A 16385-nucleotide genomic window follows, 5' to 3' on the forward strand; every position below is an offset into this window, starting at 1 on the left:
AGCCCACCAGGGATAGGTCATGGGACAGTCGCATACCAACCATAAGATGGTTGAGGGCCATTCCGTCCTGGGCCTGACACTTCAGGGCAGAGGAGGACAGAGCCAATAGCAAGTACTGGTGGAGAGGTGCTGGCAGCTGGCCATATTTGGAGTAATGACCTCTGAAGGAAGTAAAAAGCAAAATGGTAAATGTCATTTTGGCCAGTTGTTTGGGTGGACCTACTGTATGCATTTACCGTAATATAGGACTGCGCTTGAATTTATACAAAGTTATTTGTATGTGTTTATATAATGGACATATGATTGATATACACCCTGCACAGATTGAGCAATGAACAGGTTTAGGTTTATTTATTTAGCACATAGTATAAAAAATAGACAATACATATCAAAGAACAAAAATACAAGGAAAAGTAGAAGCCAGCTGGCTTATTTGGAATCCTTTCCATTAGAAGCTGAGGTCATTGATTAAGCAGATTTAAAGTTCATTAGAACACATGGTACTACAGATGCATGAGACAATTTATTATAGGCTAGAATACTAATGCATACATGCCTTCATCTTTCTTCCTTTAGTCTTTTACAGGGATATTTTTTTACCACGTTCTTGTAATTTACTCACAAATCCAAGCTGTTTTTTTGTTCGTTTAGTTTTTAATGGTGATGATGATGGTGATGATGACAATATGGAATGTTCGGACATTCAATAGTATGTTTTGTTTTATCATGTGACTTACAGTAAATGCGTATAGCCGTATACACACCGGCCGACCTTCTTCACATCTCCTGTTAAACGAGATATTTTTAGCACAGCAATTGTTTTTGTCTTGGGTTCCACTTCCTGACTAGGGGGGTTTGGCTTGCCATGACAACAAGCAGCCCCCACCCCCTGTGACAAGCAGCCATAGGCAAGCAGCAGAGTGGAGGCGTTTACAAAAATATGTCTGTCACGTGGCTCACATAAGTCACATTCATTCATTTGTTTATTTCTAGAACGTGACGTGGAGGATCGCGGTGGGCAGCCTCAGGAATTTATTATATCGTCCACCTTTGAACGATCTATGTTAAGTCCTGAGTTAACTCCTGGGGGTAACTTGATGAGTTTACTTTCGCTTTCGTAATTTCACCATTAAAAAAAAGATATATAATAGCCAAAATAAGAGAACCGGAAGTCCAGAGTGCCATCCGGCCTATGTTATTTCACCAAAACCTTCTTGACCAAAACTAACTTAACGTGCTTGTAAATGATTTTCAGTCTCGTTTTCAAAGATTTCCCTTGTTTGTCTCAGTCTGTCTTTGCTTTGAACCTCTGTGAGCAATGTCACTGTGGTTACTGGGAGGACGATTCTGCACGCATAAAACTGAAATCAGCAAAGCTATGAAAGGGATCCAGCTGTACTGGTAAATGTCTGTGTACTAGCATAGCCTGCAGTGCAAAGTAAAGTATTTTTGTTTTTTAGGTTCAGTTGTAACATGTTTTGTCGACATTTGCCGTATAACTTTACTCTATGCATGATTTGCACTACATTAGTTTTGTAGTTCAATATATATGCACTAGATGGTGCTATGTTTGAATGATATTAAGGACAACTTTAGTTTTTTACAACCAACGTTCATGTTTTAGGCTGCTATTAGAGAAAGTAAAAGAAATTACATCTGGCCACAAAAGACCACAGGATGTACTGAATGTGTCAAACTGACATGAGCCTATGACACACAGTGTGGCTTCCCCCCAGTAGGCTACCTTCATATTCAGTAGATCCTGTGAACTTTTGTGGCCAGATGTAATTTCTTGGGGTCTAGTAGGACTATAGTAAATGATCCAAATTAAATCGCTATAAAATTATGTAAAAAAATACATAAATAGCCCCATGCTCGAATGACCCCGCCCCCCTGTCAAAAACAGCTAAAATCCCTAAAACGAAAGAAAGCAGCAAATGAAAAAAAAACACTCATCTTTTACTTTCTCTAACAACAACCTAAAACATCATAAGACAAGAGGACTACTGTAGCTGTTTTATTCTCTTCTGTTCTAGAGTTACCAAGGCTAGTGTGCTTTTGCTTCATAGTTCTTCTGTGACGTCCGGAAGACAACATGTAAATGGAGTGGACTTGTATTATGAGCAGACTGGTAGAGGGAGCCATGCTGTCCTCCTGCTACCTGGAGCACTGGGTAAACACAACACATGCATGTTATAAGTATAACGATATAGTTAAAAATAGCTTGTGCCACATTGCGAGTTTGTACATCTGCTATTTTTGAATAGCCAACGTAATCTAATAACGGATATTGGATAACATGGTTAACACATTTTGTTGGGGACGCCTTGGGGGTTCCCGGACCCTACTCTGAGAACCTAGCCGTAATTTGCAACACTAGATTTTTTGAGGGGCCTCCTATATTCAGCTATAGTGTAGATTTTTGTCCTAACACAAACATTAAATGCCATTGACAATGAATGGAGAAATTACGTCATGTAGACGAGCAAATTGCTATTTTTGTTAAATTCCCATTGACAATGAATGGAGAATTTACGTCATATGTGTCTGAGGCAAATCGACCTGTTACGTCTTGATGACGAACAGTTAGCAAACAGCCACTGTTTGTTTCCGTTTTTGTCTCTCCCACCACAGGAAGTGCTCAGACTGACTTTGGGCCTCAGTTGAAGTCTCTGAATAAGGAAGTGTTCACCGTGGTTGGCTGGGACCCACGGGGATATGGACGCTCTCGCCCTCCTGAGAGAGACTTCCCCCCAGACTTCTTTGAGAGGGACGCCAAGGATGCAGTGGATTTGATGAAGGTCTAATCCAGAAGTTCTCAAAAAATATATATTTTATTTCAAGGGCCCCCAGTTTGGTATGCATTAAGGATCAATTGTTTCCATTTGTATGCTGCTATAGTTACAAAGCTATTATTTCGTTCCTATTTAATAACTATGACTACTTTTTCCGGGGACCCCTGGGTGATGGAACCTCACTTTGAGAATCATTGGTCTAATCAATCAATAATATATCAACATGTTATATTATGGCTAATTATTCCCCATCCAAGCTACTTACACTAGTGTCTGAATGATGAATTGCATACCTGAGTGTGCTATACTGTAGGGAATGATAGAGAGTTGAAATAGAAAGTATGTGGATGAGGACAATTTAAGTCATATACAGACTTAAAAGAAATCTCACCCGTGTGAAGTGAGGGGCACTCTTATCATATCATCATACATCATCTCATTCTGGCCTTTTTGTCCTCACCTTCGTCTTTAATGTTTGTGTTATGCAATGTTTTTGTTTACGCAAACACTCAAAATTGTCCATTAATTGTCAATGGCATTTAATGTTTGTGTTAGGACAAAGTTTGTGTTTCCACACACACTAAAAGTTAGACATAGGAGGGGCTATCAAATGCAGTTGTGGGAGCATTTGAGGTAAACATTATACAACATCAACAATGCCTCATAGTGAACTGCTATCGGTCTTCTGTTTTAGAACATGCATGGCTGATTTATGGTTGTGTGCTGTGTCATAGGCCGATAATAGCTGATGTGTGAACTGGCTATTTTCAGGGTGTGTCACCCGCATGCAACCATGTATAACTCAAGCTTTAGGCGATCAAAGAACATTTCAGCTAAAAGGTTTTCCTTTGCAGGCGTTGGGCTTTCACAAGTTTTCTTTGCTGGGTTGGAGTGATGGAGGAATTACAGCCCTGATTGCAGCAGCCAAAAACCCAGGCCTCATCAACAAGATGGTAGTTTGGGGATCCAATGCCTATGTCTCCCAACAGGACATCAGCATTTACAATGGTACTAGAGCTCCACCTCTGCTGCTACAAGCACTGCTGTTGTGAGCTGGTAGATCTGCATGTTTTAGAATTTCTGTGAAAATGTACAGTGACATAATGCCCAAAATCGTTGCACCTGTGTGTTTGTACTACAGTATGTGTGTTCATGCGTGTCTGTGTGCACACTATAGCTATCCGTGATGTGTCCAAGTGGAGTGCGAGGATGAGGCAGCCCATGGAGGAGATGTATGGAGCAGAGCTCTTTTCCAAGACCTGGGAGGGTTGGGTGGATGGGATTTCACAGTTTGCCCTCAGACCAGAAGGTATTGGCTTCATATTGCCAAAGCCCATGAGTGTTACTCCATCAACTTAGAGGGCAGTATGTATCATTGGTAGTTACAGTAGGATATGGTTTTCATACCGGGTAACATCAGTGACACGTTTTATGTTTATTTAACACAGCAACTTCCCCTGTAATAATGTATGAACATCCCCATGTGGGCACCTAGGCATAATTGAAAATGGGGAAGCAACATTTAGAATTAACTGGGGGGTTCCAGAATGGGGCTTTCTTGTATTCTAGTGTCTTCATACGATAATCATTCCCTGCGTGACGTGCGCACATGGTCCTCAAGGACCACCAGTGGTCCTTGAGGGGGTTCCAAGTGGTCCCCAGCTAAATGACAGAGAGTCGGTAACCAAATGGACCATTAAAGATCTATAACTATTGAGTGTAAACCAAATGGACCCTTACACGTCCATTTGGTTTCATTCTACGCTCCCAAAAGTTAAATTATTGTTAAACATCTGCATTACTTAAGTCTACACAATTAGAGAATATAGAAGGATTGTTATTTTGATCAACGTGTGCCTGTTGGACAAAATATTCTTAGTCTTGGGTCTGCAAGGTTAAATCTCATGAAATGGTGGTCAGAGGCTCAAATGCAGAATAAATAAACTAGATAAAGTGCCCCTCGGGGCACAGGTCTCCACCAGGTCAGGTAGTGGCCTCCTGGTGGCGCTATAATAGGCCAATGTGAAAAGGGTGTCATTTCTTGTATTAGTAAGGAGTATTAAGTTCACTTACTTAAGATAATACAATTATTTGATCCCCACACCTTTGGGGTATTTTTGTTACTATATTCTTGCACATTTTCACGATATGACATCACAATATTGATAGAGGTATTTGCAGGACAAAAATATACTCCATGTCACCCAGCCTTATTTCTTTCTACATGAGAGACAGATGTCATGAAAGGGCCTTGGGTCGGATTTGAACTAGCCTTGGAAACCCAGACGTTTTTATTTCCAGGGAGAAAAAAAAGAGTCTGGGTCCGAGTCCACTTCAATTCGGCATAGAGTAGCGCAAACGTCGATCACTCTCTGCTGATTTCGGATTGTCTGCATCTTTGTTAAATTGACGCACACCCGTACACACACACTCCTCTCTGTCGCTCTAATTAATCAGTCTCATGTCGCGCAGCTTTGTCTAGATTCTCCCGGCGGATCCGGCCGGGAGCTGCCTATGCCATAGAAAGCATAGATTGACCCCAGGCTAGATTTGAACCAGATCCAGCTGCAGGAGGCTATTAGTCTTTACCTGGTGGTCTTGTTTTTTACTCAACTAGATCATTTATAAACGCATTGTTCATTTTTCATTACCCTCCGAAAACAACCAATAAGCCACTTCACATATGTTAACGTGATGTATTTTATTTAGGGAACATCTGTATGGACCTTCTGCCTTCTATTAGCTGTCCTACCCTCATTATCCACGGAGAGAAAGACCCCATGGTTCCCAGCTTCCACCCGCTGTACCTACTGAAACACATCAGGGGCTCACGGTGAACGAACGAACGCGCACACACACACATCAACTTGTGTTATGCAAGTATGTTATTTGCTTGACAGTGACACTTGTTTTAAAAAATCCACTGTAGGTTACATTTGATGCCGGAAGGGAAACACAATCTCCACCTGAGGTTTGCAGATGAATTCAACAAGCTGGTGGAAATCTTTCTGGATGAGTGACTCACATTCAGAGACATTTAGGTTGGCTAAGGACAACTACGGTACAAAGGCTGCTGTCTTAATCTAAAATGATTAAACAATTATTTTTTGTACAATATCCTTAAAATGTGGGTGGCTCAGTCTTTGCAGTTAAGACTATTAAGATAATTTAATTGATTTCTATGTAAACTTTCTGTATTTGTAATTTATTTAATTATTGTTGAATTAAATGTATATTATGTGTATCCTGAGGAACTTGAAGTCTCAGACATGATCCACTGCAACACCGTTGATGAAAATAGGTGCGTGCTCTCTCTCTGGCCTCCTAAAATCCACAATCAACTCCTTGGTTTTACTGACGTTGAAGCCAGGCTGTTCTCCTGGCACTATTGTGTCAGTGTCTCGTCATCGTCGTCGATCAGGCCCATCACTGTCGTGTCTGCGTAGGTATTATGATGTTGGAGCTGTGCGTGGCTGTACAGTCAACAGTACCTGTACATTAAAGGTAGTACTGCCTTTGGTAAGGTGGACAAAATGTATAAAAGACATGGGCAAGATCGCTGTGCATTATAATTGTCATATTTTGCCATTTTTACAAATCGCAGCATTTAACTCCTATTTCATTTTATATGGTTATAATGTGGTTATATATTCATGTAGAAGACAGAAGAAGAAATGATTAGTATAACTAAAGCTAGCAAAATAAACTAGAATAAAAAAACAGTACAGTAGTGCATCCCGTGGATGCAGAGGTGCGTTTTGGGATGCAAAATGCACCCTATTTTAATCTCTGGTCCTGTCCTATGTGCTTATATCCACCACGGTACTATAACTATATATCGTTATTTCCCCCTGCAGCTTCCTCAGGCCCTGCTGCCCGCAACCCACGACTTAACTACCCTAGGTAGAACATCTGTCCTGAATATATTAGTACTGTATTGTAAGTCTTTCCTCTTATTTTTACAGTATGCCTTGTTTTTATATGCAGTTGTTAGTGGCTAAAACAAGATTTGATATTCATCTAACTGTGAATAAGGAATCATCCCTCGATAAAAAAGAAGAAAAAACTCATGAGATCATGACTTATAGTAAATTTTCTGTTGTGAATGAGAATTTAAATTTTAATAGGATTTTAGTAATTTAGTAATATTTGTTTGGCAAGTTTCAGTGTTGATACAATTTAAATTACCTCTAAATGAAATGCTAATACTGACCATACCACATTGTGAGGCAATCGCTGACATTAGCTTGGATTTGAGTACACACACCCAGTGTGTGAACGGGTGATGTAACGCACATTATAATATGCTTTGCTTAAAAGCGCAATTTAACATCTTCTAAAGGTCTGGTTGACTCTTTCTACGTGACTCATCTATGTCATCTATTTGGTGATTACCGACAGAAGATCATTATCTGGTGATTTTGTTGCTATTATTCATCAGGATCAAGGCTCACACGGAACAAAGTCTGGCAAACAGTAACAATTAAGGCCAAACAATCTTTTACATTGCATCATGGAAACTAGCCTCAATAGAAATCTTAACACCCATTTCACAAAGGCCTCACTGACCATAACAGAAAGAAGAAAAGATAATGTTAGCCCATTTCCTTGAAAGAAATTATGTAAATGATATTAATAAGTGAATTGACCTAACACTGTGATTGTACCTCTGAGGCGGAGATGTTGAAAACCTTGAAAACCTTGGCTATCTTGGCATAGAGCTCCTTGACGTTAGTGAATCCGTGGATACGGCCCGTGAGGCTGCCGTGGGCCAGTTGGGTGAGGAAGACCGGCCCGGGTGGAGGTGGCGAAGGAGGTGGCAGTAGTGGGCCCGAGGGCTCTGCGCTCCCAGGAGTCTGGCTGTGGATGTTGGCCCTCTGTTCCTCCGGTGGGCCCGCGGCGACTGCCGCCTTGGAGTCCTGTGGGCTCATAGCCTCTCCGTTCTGCATCGGGCCCCAGCTCTGATATGGTCTTGCTCTACTGGGAGCCGTTCTGGTGGTGTGCTGCTCTGGAGCCTTGGCTGCTGAATTAGTGATGAAAGTCTCCAGGTAACAGCAGCCTGAGGCCTTTCGAGGGCCAGAGGATCGTATGGGTGACACCTGATCAGCACCCCTGTGGAACACAAACACAATGCATCACACAAATATGACACGGCATCATTGATCCCCTGTAGCAGTCTGGTGTGAGTGAGGCATCAGCGCTTCCTGTGACATTCTCTCCTTGAATGAGGTTTTGTGCTGCTTCTGATATCAAACAAAACGGCTGCCGAAGCATGCCACCTGGAAATGGCCACAACAATGTGTTTGGAGGAAAGGCGATAGCTTTGTGCAGGGAGCGAAACCCCCATCAGTCTGAAAGAGATATAGGCTGCTGCAGGTTTGACCTTTCTGACCCCGCAGATAGCCCGCCAACGCACAAGATGTCAGTTCAGTCTGATAAATGGATATTTAATTAATGGCTGTGCACTGGTGTATGTCTTGCTTTCTGACTCGCCTGTACTCTGGCCTTTTTCCTGGCTGAGGTGTCCCTGTCCACCCAGACTCTAGACTCCCCATCCTCTCTGGCCTGCCCTCTGTGCTACCATCTCTCTCCTCCTTCTCTCCACTATGTCCTTTATTTAATAGCCTATACATTTTATAGCAATGAATAAACATATATAAAATGAAATGAAAAAACAATGTCCAAAGAAAAAAGAAATGGAGAAGAAAGCAATAAGGAAGAGAAAATAAGTGGCATACGTTTATAGACATTTTGTCCAAGAAATATATCAGAGATGGACCGGAATAATATACGGACGTGTCACGTGTAACATATCTGATACAGGTACAGTACAGAGTTTCCATTATAACATAAGGCTGCCAAATCCTCAAAAAGCTGAAGAAAGGGTCAACATCTATCAGGTATGAATGAGCTAGCGACATCTGCTGGCTGGTCGATGCATGGCATCCAATGTTCTCAACATGGAAGAGTGTAGCAACCATGCAGAAAGATCAGATTAAAATATGACATTTATGAGTATGATAGCCTATATTATATATAATATGTACTTTACACTGACCCAGCGCTTACTACCTGGTGTATGTTACGTCCCTGCCCTGCATGTAGTTATGTTGTACATGTTTTGTAAATGGTGCTATTAATGCTATAGCTAACGTAGGCCTATAGCTTGATAAACAAAAGTCACAATTTCATACTTTTGACTTCCGCCACAGCTGTCATCAGAAACTGGAACCCGGCAGACGGTGATTCGATCCCCAAATCGCAGGTGTTGAGTTATGACAAACCCAAAGTTTGTAGTGTTTGACCTCGGTAAGTAAGCTAAGCTAACAATAGCTCTTGTATTTGTATTTCTGTGGAAATGATCTTCTGGACTGGAATCCGTGCTTTACTTGTTTCAGATTACACCCTCTGGCCCTTCTGGGTAGATACGCACGTAGATGCACCTTTTCACAAGGACAAAGAGTAAGTTAAACTGTTTGGAATGAATGAGATGTGCACACACTAAATGTTGACTATATACACGCAGATAATATTTTAAAATAGCATGGCCTAATAATTTAACAAGTCCCGTACATGTCCCCCATGTGGCTGAAAGGTGAACATCTTATTGAGGTACTTAACTGGAGTACACCTCATACAACCAAACCTCAACATTTTAATTCTGTTTCTGTCCCTCACCCTCAGATAAAGTTTAGTTGATACTAACTCTAACTCAATGCCTCACAATCACATACAAGTAGTTATAACGGAATAACACAGCCAGTCTATCATGAACATATAGGCTACAATAAACAAATTAACCAGGCAGAATTTTGTGTAAAATAACGTTATGCTTTTGATACTGTACAGGTCAGTTAGTTAGTTTTTTTGTTGTTTCTTTACCTCTATTTTCTCTATACGCAGATTCTTGCATTGTGTGTTCCACTCCGCCTAAGAAATTGATAAGAACATCTGTGTGAACATCTGTGTGCTGAGCTCCAATATTTCATCTATAATATTATATCTGTGTTTCTGTGTAAAGGGGAGTGGTGCGGGATGCAGGCCGCAAGTTAGTCTCTCTTTATAAGGACACAGTAGAGATCCTGAAAACTCTCCACAACCAGGGCATCACAATAGGAATAGCATCACGGTGAGTTATCAAGAAATTGTTATCCCTTAAAATTACCACCAGGGCTGTAACTATAAATTATGTTTTTATAGGCCTATTTACACTTTCAATTAATAAGGTGTGTTGATCAATTCTACAGTATAAAATATCTGCTATTTTCATTACTTTGGAAAAATGTTTTCTATATAATGATGTAGCAGAGTGGCTCAGAGCCTCAGCCTGATGGCTTCAAAAGTATAATATCTCCCCCAGTCCAACTCCATGCTGATATCCCTTTGATCTAGTGGTTAAGATATTGGACTTTCACGTGGGAGACCCAAATTCGAATCCCGGGCGTTACATTGGTGCCTTGACCCGGATCGGTGTTTCCCATGGGAGGTCAAAACAAGGGGCGTGAGTGTAGCAGAGTGGCTCAGAGCCTCAGCCTGATGGCCTCAAAAGTATAATGTCTCCCCATGTCCATGCGAGTGCGCTAGCCCTCCTGTCTCGCTTTCGGAAAATTACGTCATTCTACGCACTCTTATCATCATACATCAGCCAATCAAATCATCACATTCCGTGCTAAAAACACACACACACACACACACACACACACACACACACACACACACACACACACACACACACACACACACACACAAAGCTGTGCCATAGGAGGGGCTAGCGCCCCTAAAGAAAGCACCCCACGTTTTGTGGGGTCATGTGACAGCCAAGTCTATGGACTTTCTAATGTTTGTTTAGAGCACCAGAGTAAACAGCCAAGTCTATCTCTTCAGAGCACTTTGAACAAACATAGAGGAAACATAGAGGCTCCTTAATTTAATTTAATAAATATACTTTAAAACATTTATACTCTTGTGTGGACTCGCTTGTTTTGTCATACATCCCTACTAGTGTATGACAGCCCCTCACTTCACACAAGTGTGATTGTTTTTGTATTATGGGAATACATGGTAGCTACAAACTCCTTCTGAAAAGTAATGGCTCCCCTCTGTCTGTCAGCACCGGGGAAGTAGATGGAGCCAATCAGCTGTTGTCTCTCTACAATCTCAACCAGTACATCTCCTTCAAGGAAATATACCCTGGGTCAAAGGTCACTCACTTTAAAAAGTAAGTAATCGTTAATAATGCATTCCCACTTGGTGAATGTTTCTAGATCATTATTTTTGAAGATGTTAAAAATTGTTCAAATCAATCAATCAATTTTCGCGTGTCATTTTTGGAAAGAAATTTAAAATGTTCACCTAATAACATGCCCAAAATAGGGAGTAGGGACCCCAGGGTGAAAGTGTTTAGAACCCACCTCAGGAGGTGGTTTGAGCTGCACAAGCTCAATGGTAACAAAGTGTAAATGCATTGCATCTACATTCCACGTACAACATCTACAGCAGTACAAATACAGTATCAAATCATTTTCTACAACTTTTACACATTTGTCATTTTCCAGATGCAAATTCTATACCCACAAACATATGTTAAAGGAGAATTCCATGCTATAATGCTTTCTTATCTTTCTTACCTTTCTTTGTAGTTGTTACGTCCCCACCAAAGAGGTCCAGGTGTTTTTTTGTGCAAAAACTCCTTATTGGCTATTTTCCCTACCATAAGCCCTCAATGAATTGCATTGCATTGAATGGGAATTGAATGGGGCTATGGGGTGTTATGCTAGTTCGCTTATTTCCATTGAAAGAAGTAGTAAAGTGTGCCGCTTGGGATATTATTTACATTATGAAGAGAGGATATATACAAAGAAATTATAATTTTGAGCAATGGAAATAAGCGAATTAGCACAACACCCCATAGCCCCATTCAATTCCCATTCAATTCAATGCAATTCATTTAGGGCTTATGGTAGGGGAAATAGCCAATAAGGAGCTTTTGGGCGGCGGTGGCTCAGGGCGGCGGTGGCTCAGGGGTAGAGTGCCTGGATAGTAACCGCAAGGTTGCCAGTTCGAACCCGGGCTCCCCCAGAGTTACTGTCGAAGTGTCCTTGAGCAAGACACTGAACCCCTAATTGCTCCCGATGTGCTAGTTGGTGCCTTGCATGGTTTCCGCTGCCATCGGTGTATGAATGGGTGAATGTAATGCACAATCTCTGTAAAGCGCCTTGGATAAAGGCGCTATATAAATGCACCATTTTGCACAAAATAACACCTGGACCTCTTTGGTGGCGACGTAACAACTACAAAGAAAGGTAAGAAAGCCTTTTAGTATGGAATTCTCCTTTAACCTCTTTCATCCTGGCATCCCTACTTTGGGCATGTCATTATAGACAAATTCAGAAATGAGTCTCATGGTCGCAGCTTACGTATTTCCTGTAGGTGGAGCCAACATAGCTGCGGCTTTATACCTCATACTTTATTTTTTATAAAACATATAAAAATAAATGAATTAGTATTATAAGATATAAAAAGAAGGAATATTATCATAAACAATTGGAACAGCACCGAAGTAACATCCAAGGTACATGGAAGATTTTGAATAGTATCATTAAAAAGGGCCAGGTAAGTAACAACTACCCAAATCATTTTATTAAAGATGACACTATTATAAATAATACCATAGAAATAACTTCTTTGTAAATGTCGGGCCTGCTCTTGCAAAAAACATCCCAGAGCAGAGAGATAGTGAAGGTCTAAATGAAAGTATAATCAATCAGGATTGTAAACGAAAGTGAAATCCTGGAAATTGTCCGGAAGCTCAAAAACAAGAAGTCAACTGACTGTACAGACATAGATATGGCACTAATTAAAGACATCATAAATTGTATAGTTGCACCATTCACATACATCTGCAATCAATCATTTTTAACTGGGGTCTTCACAAACAGTATGAAGACTTCCAAAGTAGTTCCTATATTCAAAAATGGAGACAAATATAACTTCACAAACTACCGACCTATCTCTCTGCTGTCACAATTCTCAACAATTCTAGAAAAACTGTTTGTGCTAAGGCATTTGACACCATACATCATGGCCTGCTCCTAAAATAAATGGAAAGATATGGTATACGAGGAACTGCAAATGCATGGCTGGAGAGCCACCTCGGCAACAGACAACAGTATGTATGTATGAATAATGTTGAGTCTGAAAAACAAAACATCTCATATGGAGTCCCACAAGGCTCTGTACTTGGGCCGAAACTGTTCATAATGTACATAAACTTAAATTGCGTATTGTTCGCGGATGACGCTCAGGGGGGAGCCTCGAGCAGCTCCTGGACACAGTAGAAAAATAGCTTATAACTCTGAAAAAATGGTTTGATATTAATAAACTGTCACTAAATCTAAGCAAAACCAAATTCATCATCTTTGGAAACAGGAAAATAGACAAACAGATCAAAATCAAGTTTGCCGATGTCGAAATCGAACAAGTACAAGACAGTCAATTTTTAGGAATTATAATTGACAACAAACTTAACTGGCATTACACACATAAACAATTTAAGAACCAAAGTCTCTAAAACTATCGCAATAGTGTATAAGATGAAACCCATTTTGGACCAGAAATCACTATACTTACTGCTCCCTCGTACTTCCGCACATCAGTTATTGTGTGGAAGTATGGGGGAGCAACTATAAAACAAACATCAACTCCATATTTCTTCTCCAAAAGAAAGCAATCCGAATTATAAATCACGCTGATTATTACACACCAACAAATCCACTTTTTATTCAGTCACACACCCTAAAATTGCATGATCTGGTAGACCTCTCAACAGCAGTTATAATGTATAAATTACATAACAGACTGCTTCCGCCCTGTGTCCAGGAGTTGTTCGAGGCTCGAGAGAGCAGGTACAATCTCAGGGGATTCGGCATATTCAGGGGGACTAAGGCAAGAACCAACAAAAAGGCCAGATGTATAAGCGTAAGAGGTGTGAAACTATGGAACGGCTTAGACAATGAATTGAAAAAGTGCGGCTCAATTAATACATTTAAAATAATGTATGAATCTAAAATTATAGATAAGTATAGAACATTATAAACCTAGTATTTTTACTAATCATGTCTAAATCATATTAGTATGACAAAGTAATATAATTACTATATAATAATCATATAACATTCTTCTCCTGTGTATCCTTCTGTTTTACTTTTTCCTTGTGTTTTCTTTTGTGTTTGGTTGATTGTTTTTTTGTTTTCATGTTTTAGTTTTTTTGTTTTCTCTCTCTTCTTCTTTTTCTCTGTCTGTTTTATGTCCCCCATGGTTTGACATTCCGTTTTTCTCCAAAGTTGAATGTTGCCACTACTGTTGGAGCAGCCATAAACTACACAGGTTCATTCTGATGTTCTGGGCATTTTTGTAAAGTTAGTGTTAGTAAAAAGCAGGTAAAAGAGTAACGTTTGAGCAGAGGTTGAAAAATAAGTACCAATTCACAACACATCACAATGCACTGTGAGCATGCAGCTGTGCATCAAATTAAACATTTTTATTGGCTTTAGTAACCAAAAATAAGCGTTTACAGAGTGATATGTAACTAACATTGATTGATTGAATAGTTAACAGTTTGAATGGACAAGCACAGGGAATTACAGTACATGCAAGATCTGATTAAAATGTTTTTGTTTTAGTATGTAAATCCACTTAGAACACCCTCATGTGGCATTTTGTCTTCTCCAGGTTGCAAGCTGACAGTGGTTTCCAATACAGTGACATGATGTTCTTTGATGACGAGTCGAGGAACATCTTAGATGTCGGTAAATTAGGTACAGTAGCCTACTTTCCAACCTCGAAGCATTGCAATGTGTCTCTGTCTGTGTAACAGTATGTGCTGTGTGGAAGACACTGTCTCCCCTTGGGGTTTGACAATATTTTGAGAATACTTTTGGCCTATAGTTGTTGGAATGGGAATCATCAAATTCAAGCTGTCTTAAAGGAGAATTCCATGCTAGAATGCTTTCTTATCTTTCTTACCTTTCTTTGTAGTCGTTACGTCCCCACCAAAGAGGTCCAGGTGTTTTTTTGTGAAAATACTCCTTATTGGCTATTTTCCCTACCATAAGCCCTCAATGAATTGCATTGGATTGAATGGGAATCGAATGGGGCTATGGGGTGTTATGCTAGTTCACTTATTTCCATCGAAAGAAGTAGTAAAGTGTGCCGCTTGGGATATTATTTACATTATGAAGAGAGGATGTATACAAAGAAATTATAATTTTGAGCGATGGAAATAAGCTAATTAGCACAACACCCCATAGCCCCATTCAATTCAATGCAATTCATTTAGGGCTTATGGTAGGGGAAATTGCCAATCAGGAGCTTTTGCACAAAAAAACACCTGGACCTCTTTGGTGGGGACGTAACAACTACAAAGAAAGGTAAGAAAGCCTTTTAGTATGGAATTCTCCTTTAAGTGCTAACTTCATTTGGGTATCTCTCCCTGTCCAGGTGTCTACTGTGTCCTGGTGCGTGATGGCGTCACCATGAAGCAAGTCAATGAAGAGCTAATGAGCTTCTCCTCCAAAAGACCCACATAAAGGCTTGACATGGATACCATTCTTCTTCCATAGTTCCAGGTCTTTTTGTTCTGTTGTACCCATAGATATATACATGTAGATGCCTCATTGGCCGATGCCGTTCATCGGCGAACCATATCTTGTTTGGTTTGTTACAAATGTCAAACTTGTACTTATGTTATGGTCTTTTGAAAACCTATATTATTATAGGATACTTGATTTAATAATATAGGGTCATAGATAATAACCGTAATGGTTAAAAAATAAGAACAGTTTCAGTCTCAGGTAGTTGTATCCAACTATGCATCTGTGGTAAGCTGCCCTACTAAATATAGGGGTACCATTAACGTGCGGGCCAGTGACCAATGAAACGTCCACATTGATGTCTATGGTTGTATAAATCCCTTTCCCCCCCCCATTTTACCTCCTCTATGATGATTTCCTGTTTTTGGCTATATAGATGTGTATATTCATATGTTTCTAAATGTTTTGATGAATTGAAAATGGTGGGCCCTATTGTAAACAAGTGTAATGCTTTCAACTCACAGTTAACAGTTTTTGTATTGAGCTGTACTTGAAATGTACACTAGGTGGGAGCGTGACACTTTCATTAAAAGGACTGTTGCACATCTATGACTAATCTATTCTTCACAGCAGTTTTGGTTTTTAATACATTTTAAAGGACATATCATATAAACTTTGCAGGTGATATCATATTGTAATAATATCCAAACTCAAACTTTATACATGCTCATGTTCTGTATAATTAAATTGTTTGAGTATACGTATCCTGTCTTTGCTTTTAGTGATTGGCCTAATTATTCAACACATTATTATTTTGCATTTCATGCAAATGCAATCTAACTATAATTATATTGTTTTAATTACTTATTCTAATAACTTCCAAAACAATATATACTTAAGTTTGAAAACAGTTGTGGAAATATTAATTAAATTATTAGTATTCCATGAACACATTTTCCCTATTTTGTAGTTTTTCGAAAATGCTCGAAACGTTTGTGGC

General features: G+C 39.9%; 3 protein-coding genes across 5 annotated transcripts; 2 read left to right on the forward strand and 1 right to left on the reverse strand.

Moving 5' to 3' along the window:
- Positions 1-2: 2 nt before the first annotated feature.
- On the reverse strand, positions 3-9147 carry LOC310860794 (uncharacterized protein). Its single transcript, XM_083767956.1, has 3 exons — positions 8990-9147; positions 7463-7907; positions 3-161 (listed from the first exon to the last, which is right to left on the reverse strand). Exons 2-3 carry the CDS (start codon positions 7742-7744, stop codon positions 18-20), a joined length of 426 nt encoding a protein of 141 aa, XP_083624082.1. The 5' UTR covers positions 7745-7907; positions 8990-9147; the 3' UTR covers positions 3-17.
- Positions 995-6510, forward strand: bphl (biphenyl hydrolase like). The gene is made up of 7 exons (XM_083767949.1): positions 995-1401; positions 2070-2173; positions 2635-2801; positions 3650-3803; positions 3973-4104; positions 5505-5628; positions 5725-6510. The coding sequence occupies exons 1-7, from the start codon at positions 1319-1321 to the stop codon at positions 5813-5815; spliced, it is 855 nt and encodes a 284-aa protein (XP_083624075.1). The 5' UTR covers positions 995-1318; the 3' UTR covers positions 5816-6510.
- mdp1 (magnesium dependent phosphatase 1) lies at positions 8727-16103 on the forward strand. 3 transcript variants are annotated; one of them, XM_083767953.1, is made up of 7 exons: positions 8727-8810; positions 9008-9104; positions 9194-9257; positions 9817-9924; positions 10906-11013; positions 14526-14611; positions 15294-16103. In XM_083767953.1, the coding sequence occupies exons 2-7, from the start codon at positions 9071-9073 to the stop codon at positions 15380-15382; spliced, it is 489 nt and encodes a 162-aa protein (XP_083624079.1). In that variant the 5' UTR covers positions 8727-8810; positions 9008-9070; the 3' UTR covers positions 15383-16103. The 3 variants fall into 3 exon arrangements, with proteins under 3 accessions (XP_083624079.1, XP_083624080.1, XP_083624078.1); XM_083767954.1 differs by having other exon boundaries at positions 8778-8896; positions 9018-9104; XM_083767952.1 differs by lacking the exon at positions 8727-8810 and having other exon boundaries at positions 9008-9257.
- Positions 16104-16385: the final 282 nt, after the last annotated feature.

Source organism: Protomyctophum parallelum (assembly GCF_964188405.1).
Source record: "Protomyctophum parallelum genome assembly, chromosome: 6".
NCBI classification, from domain to species: Eukaryota; Metazoa; Chordata; class Actinopteri; order Myctophiformes; family Myctophidae; genus Protomyctophum; species Protomyctophum parallelum.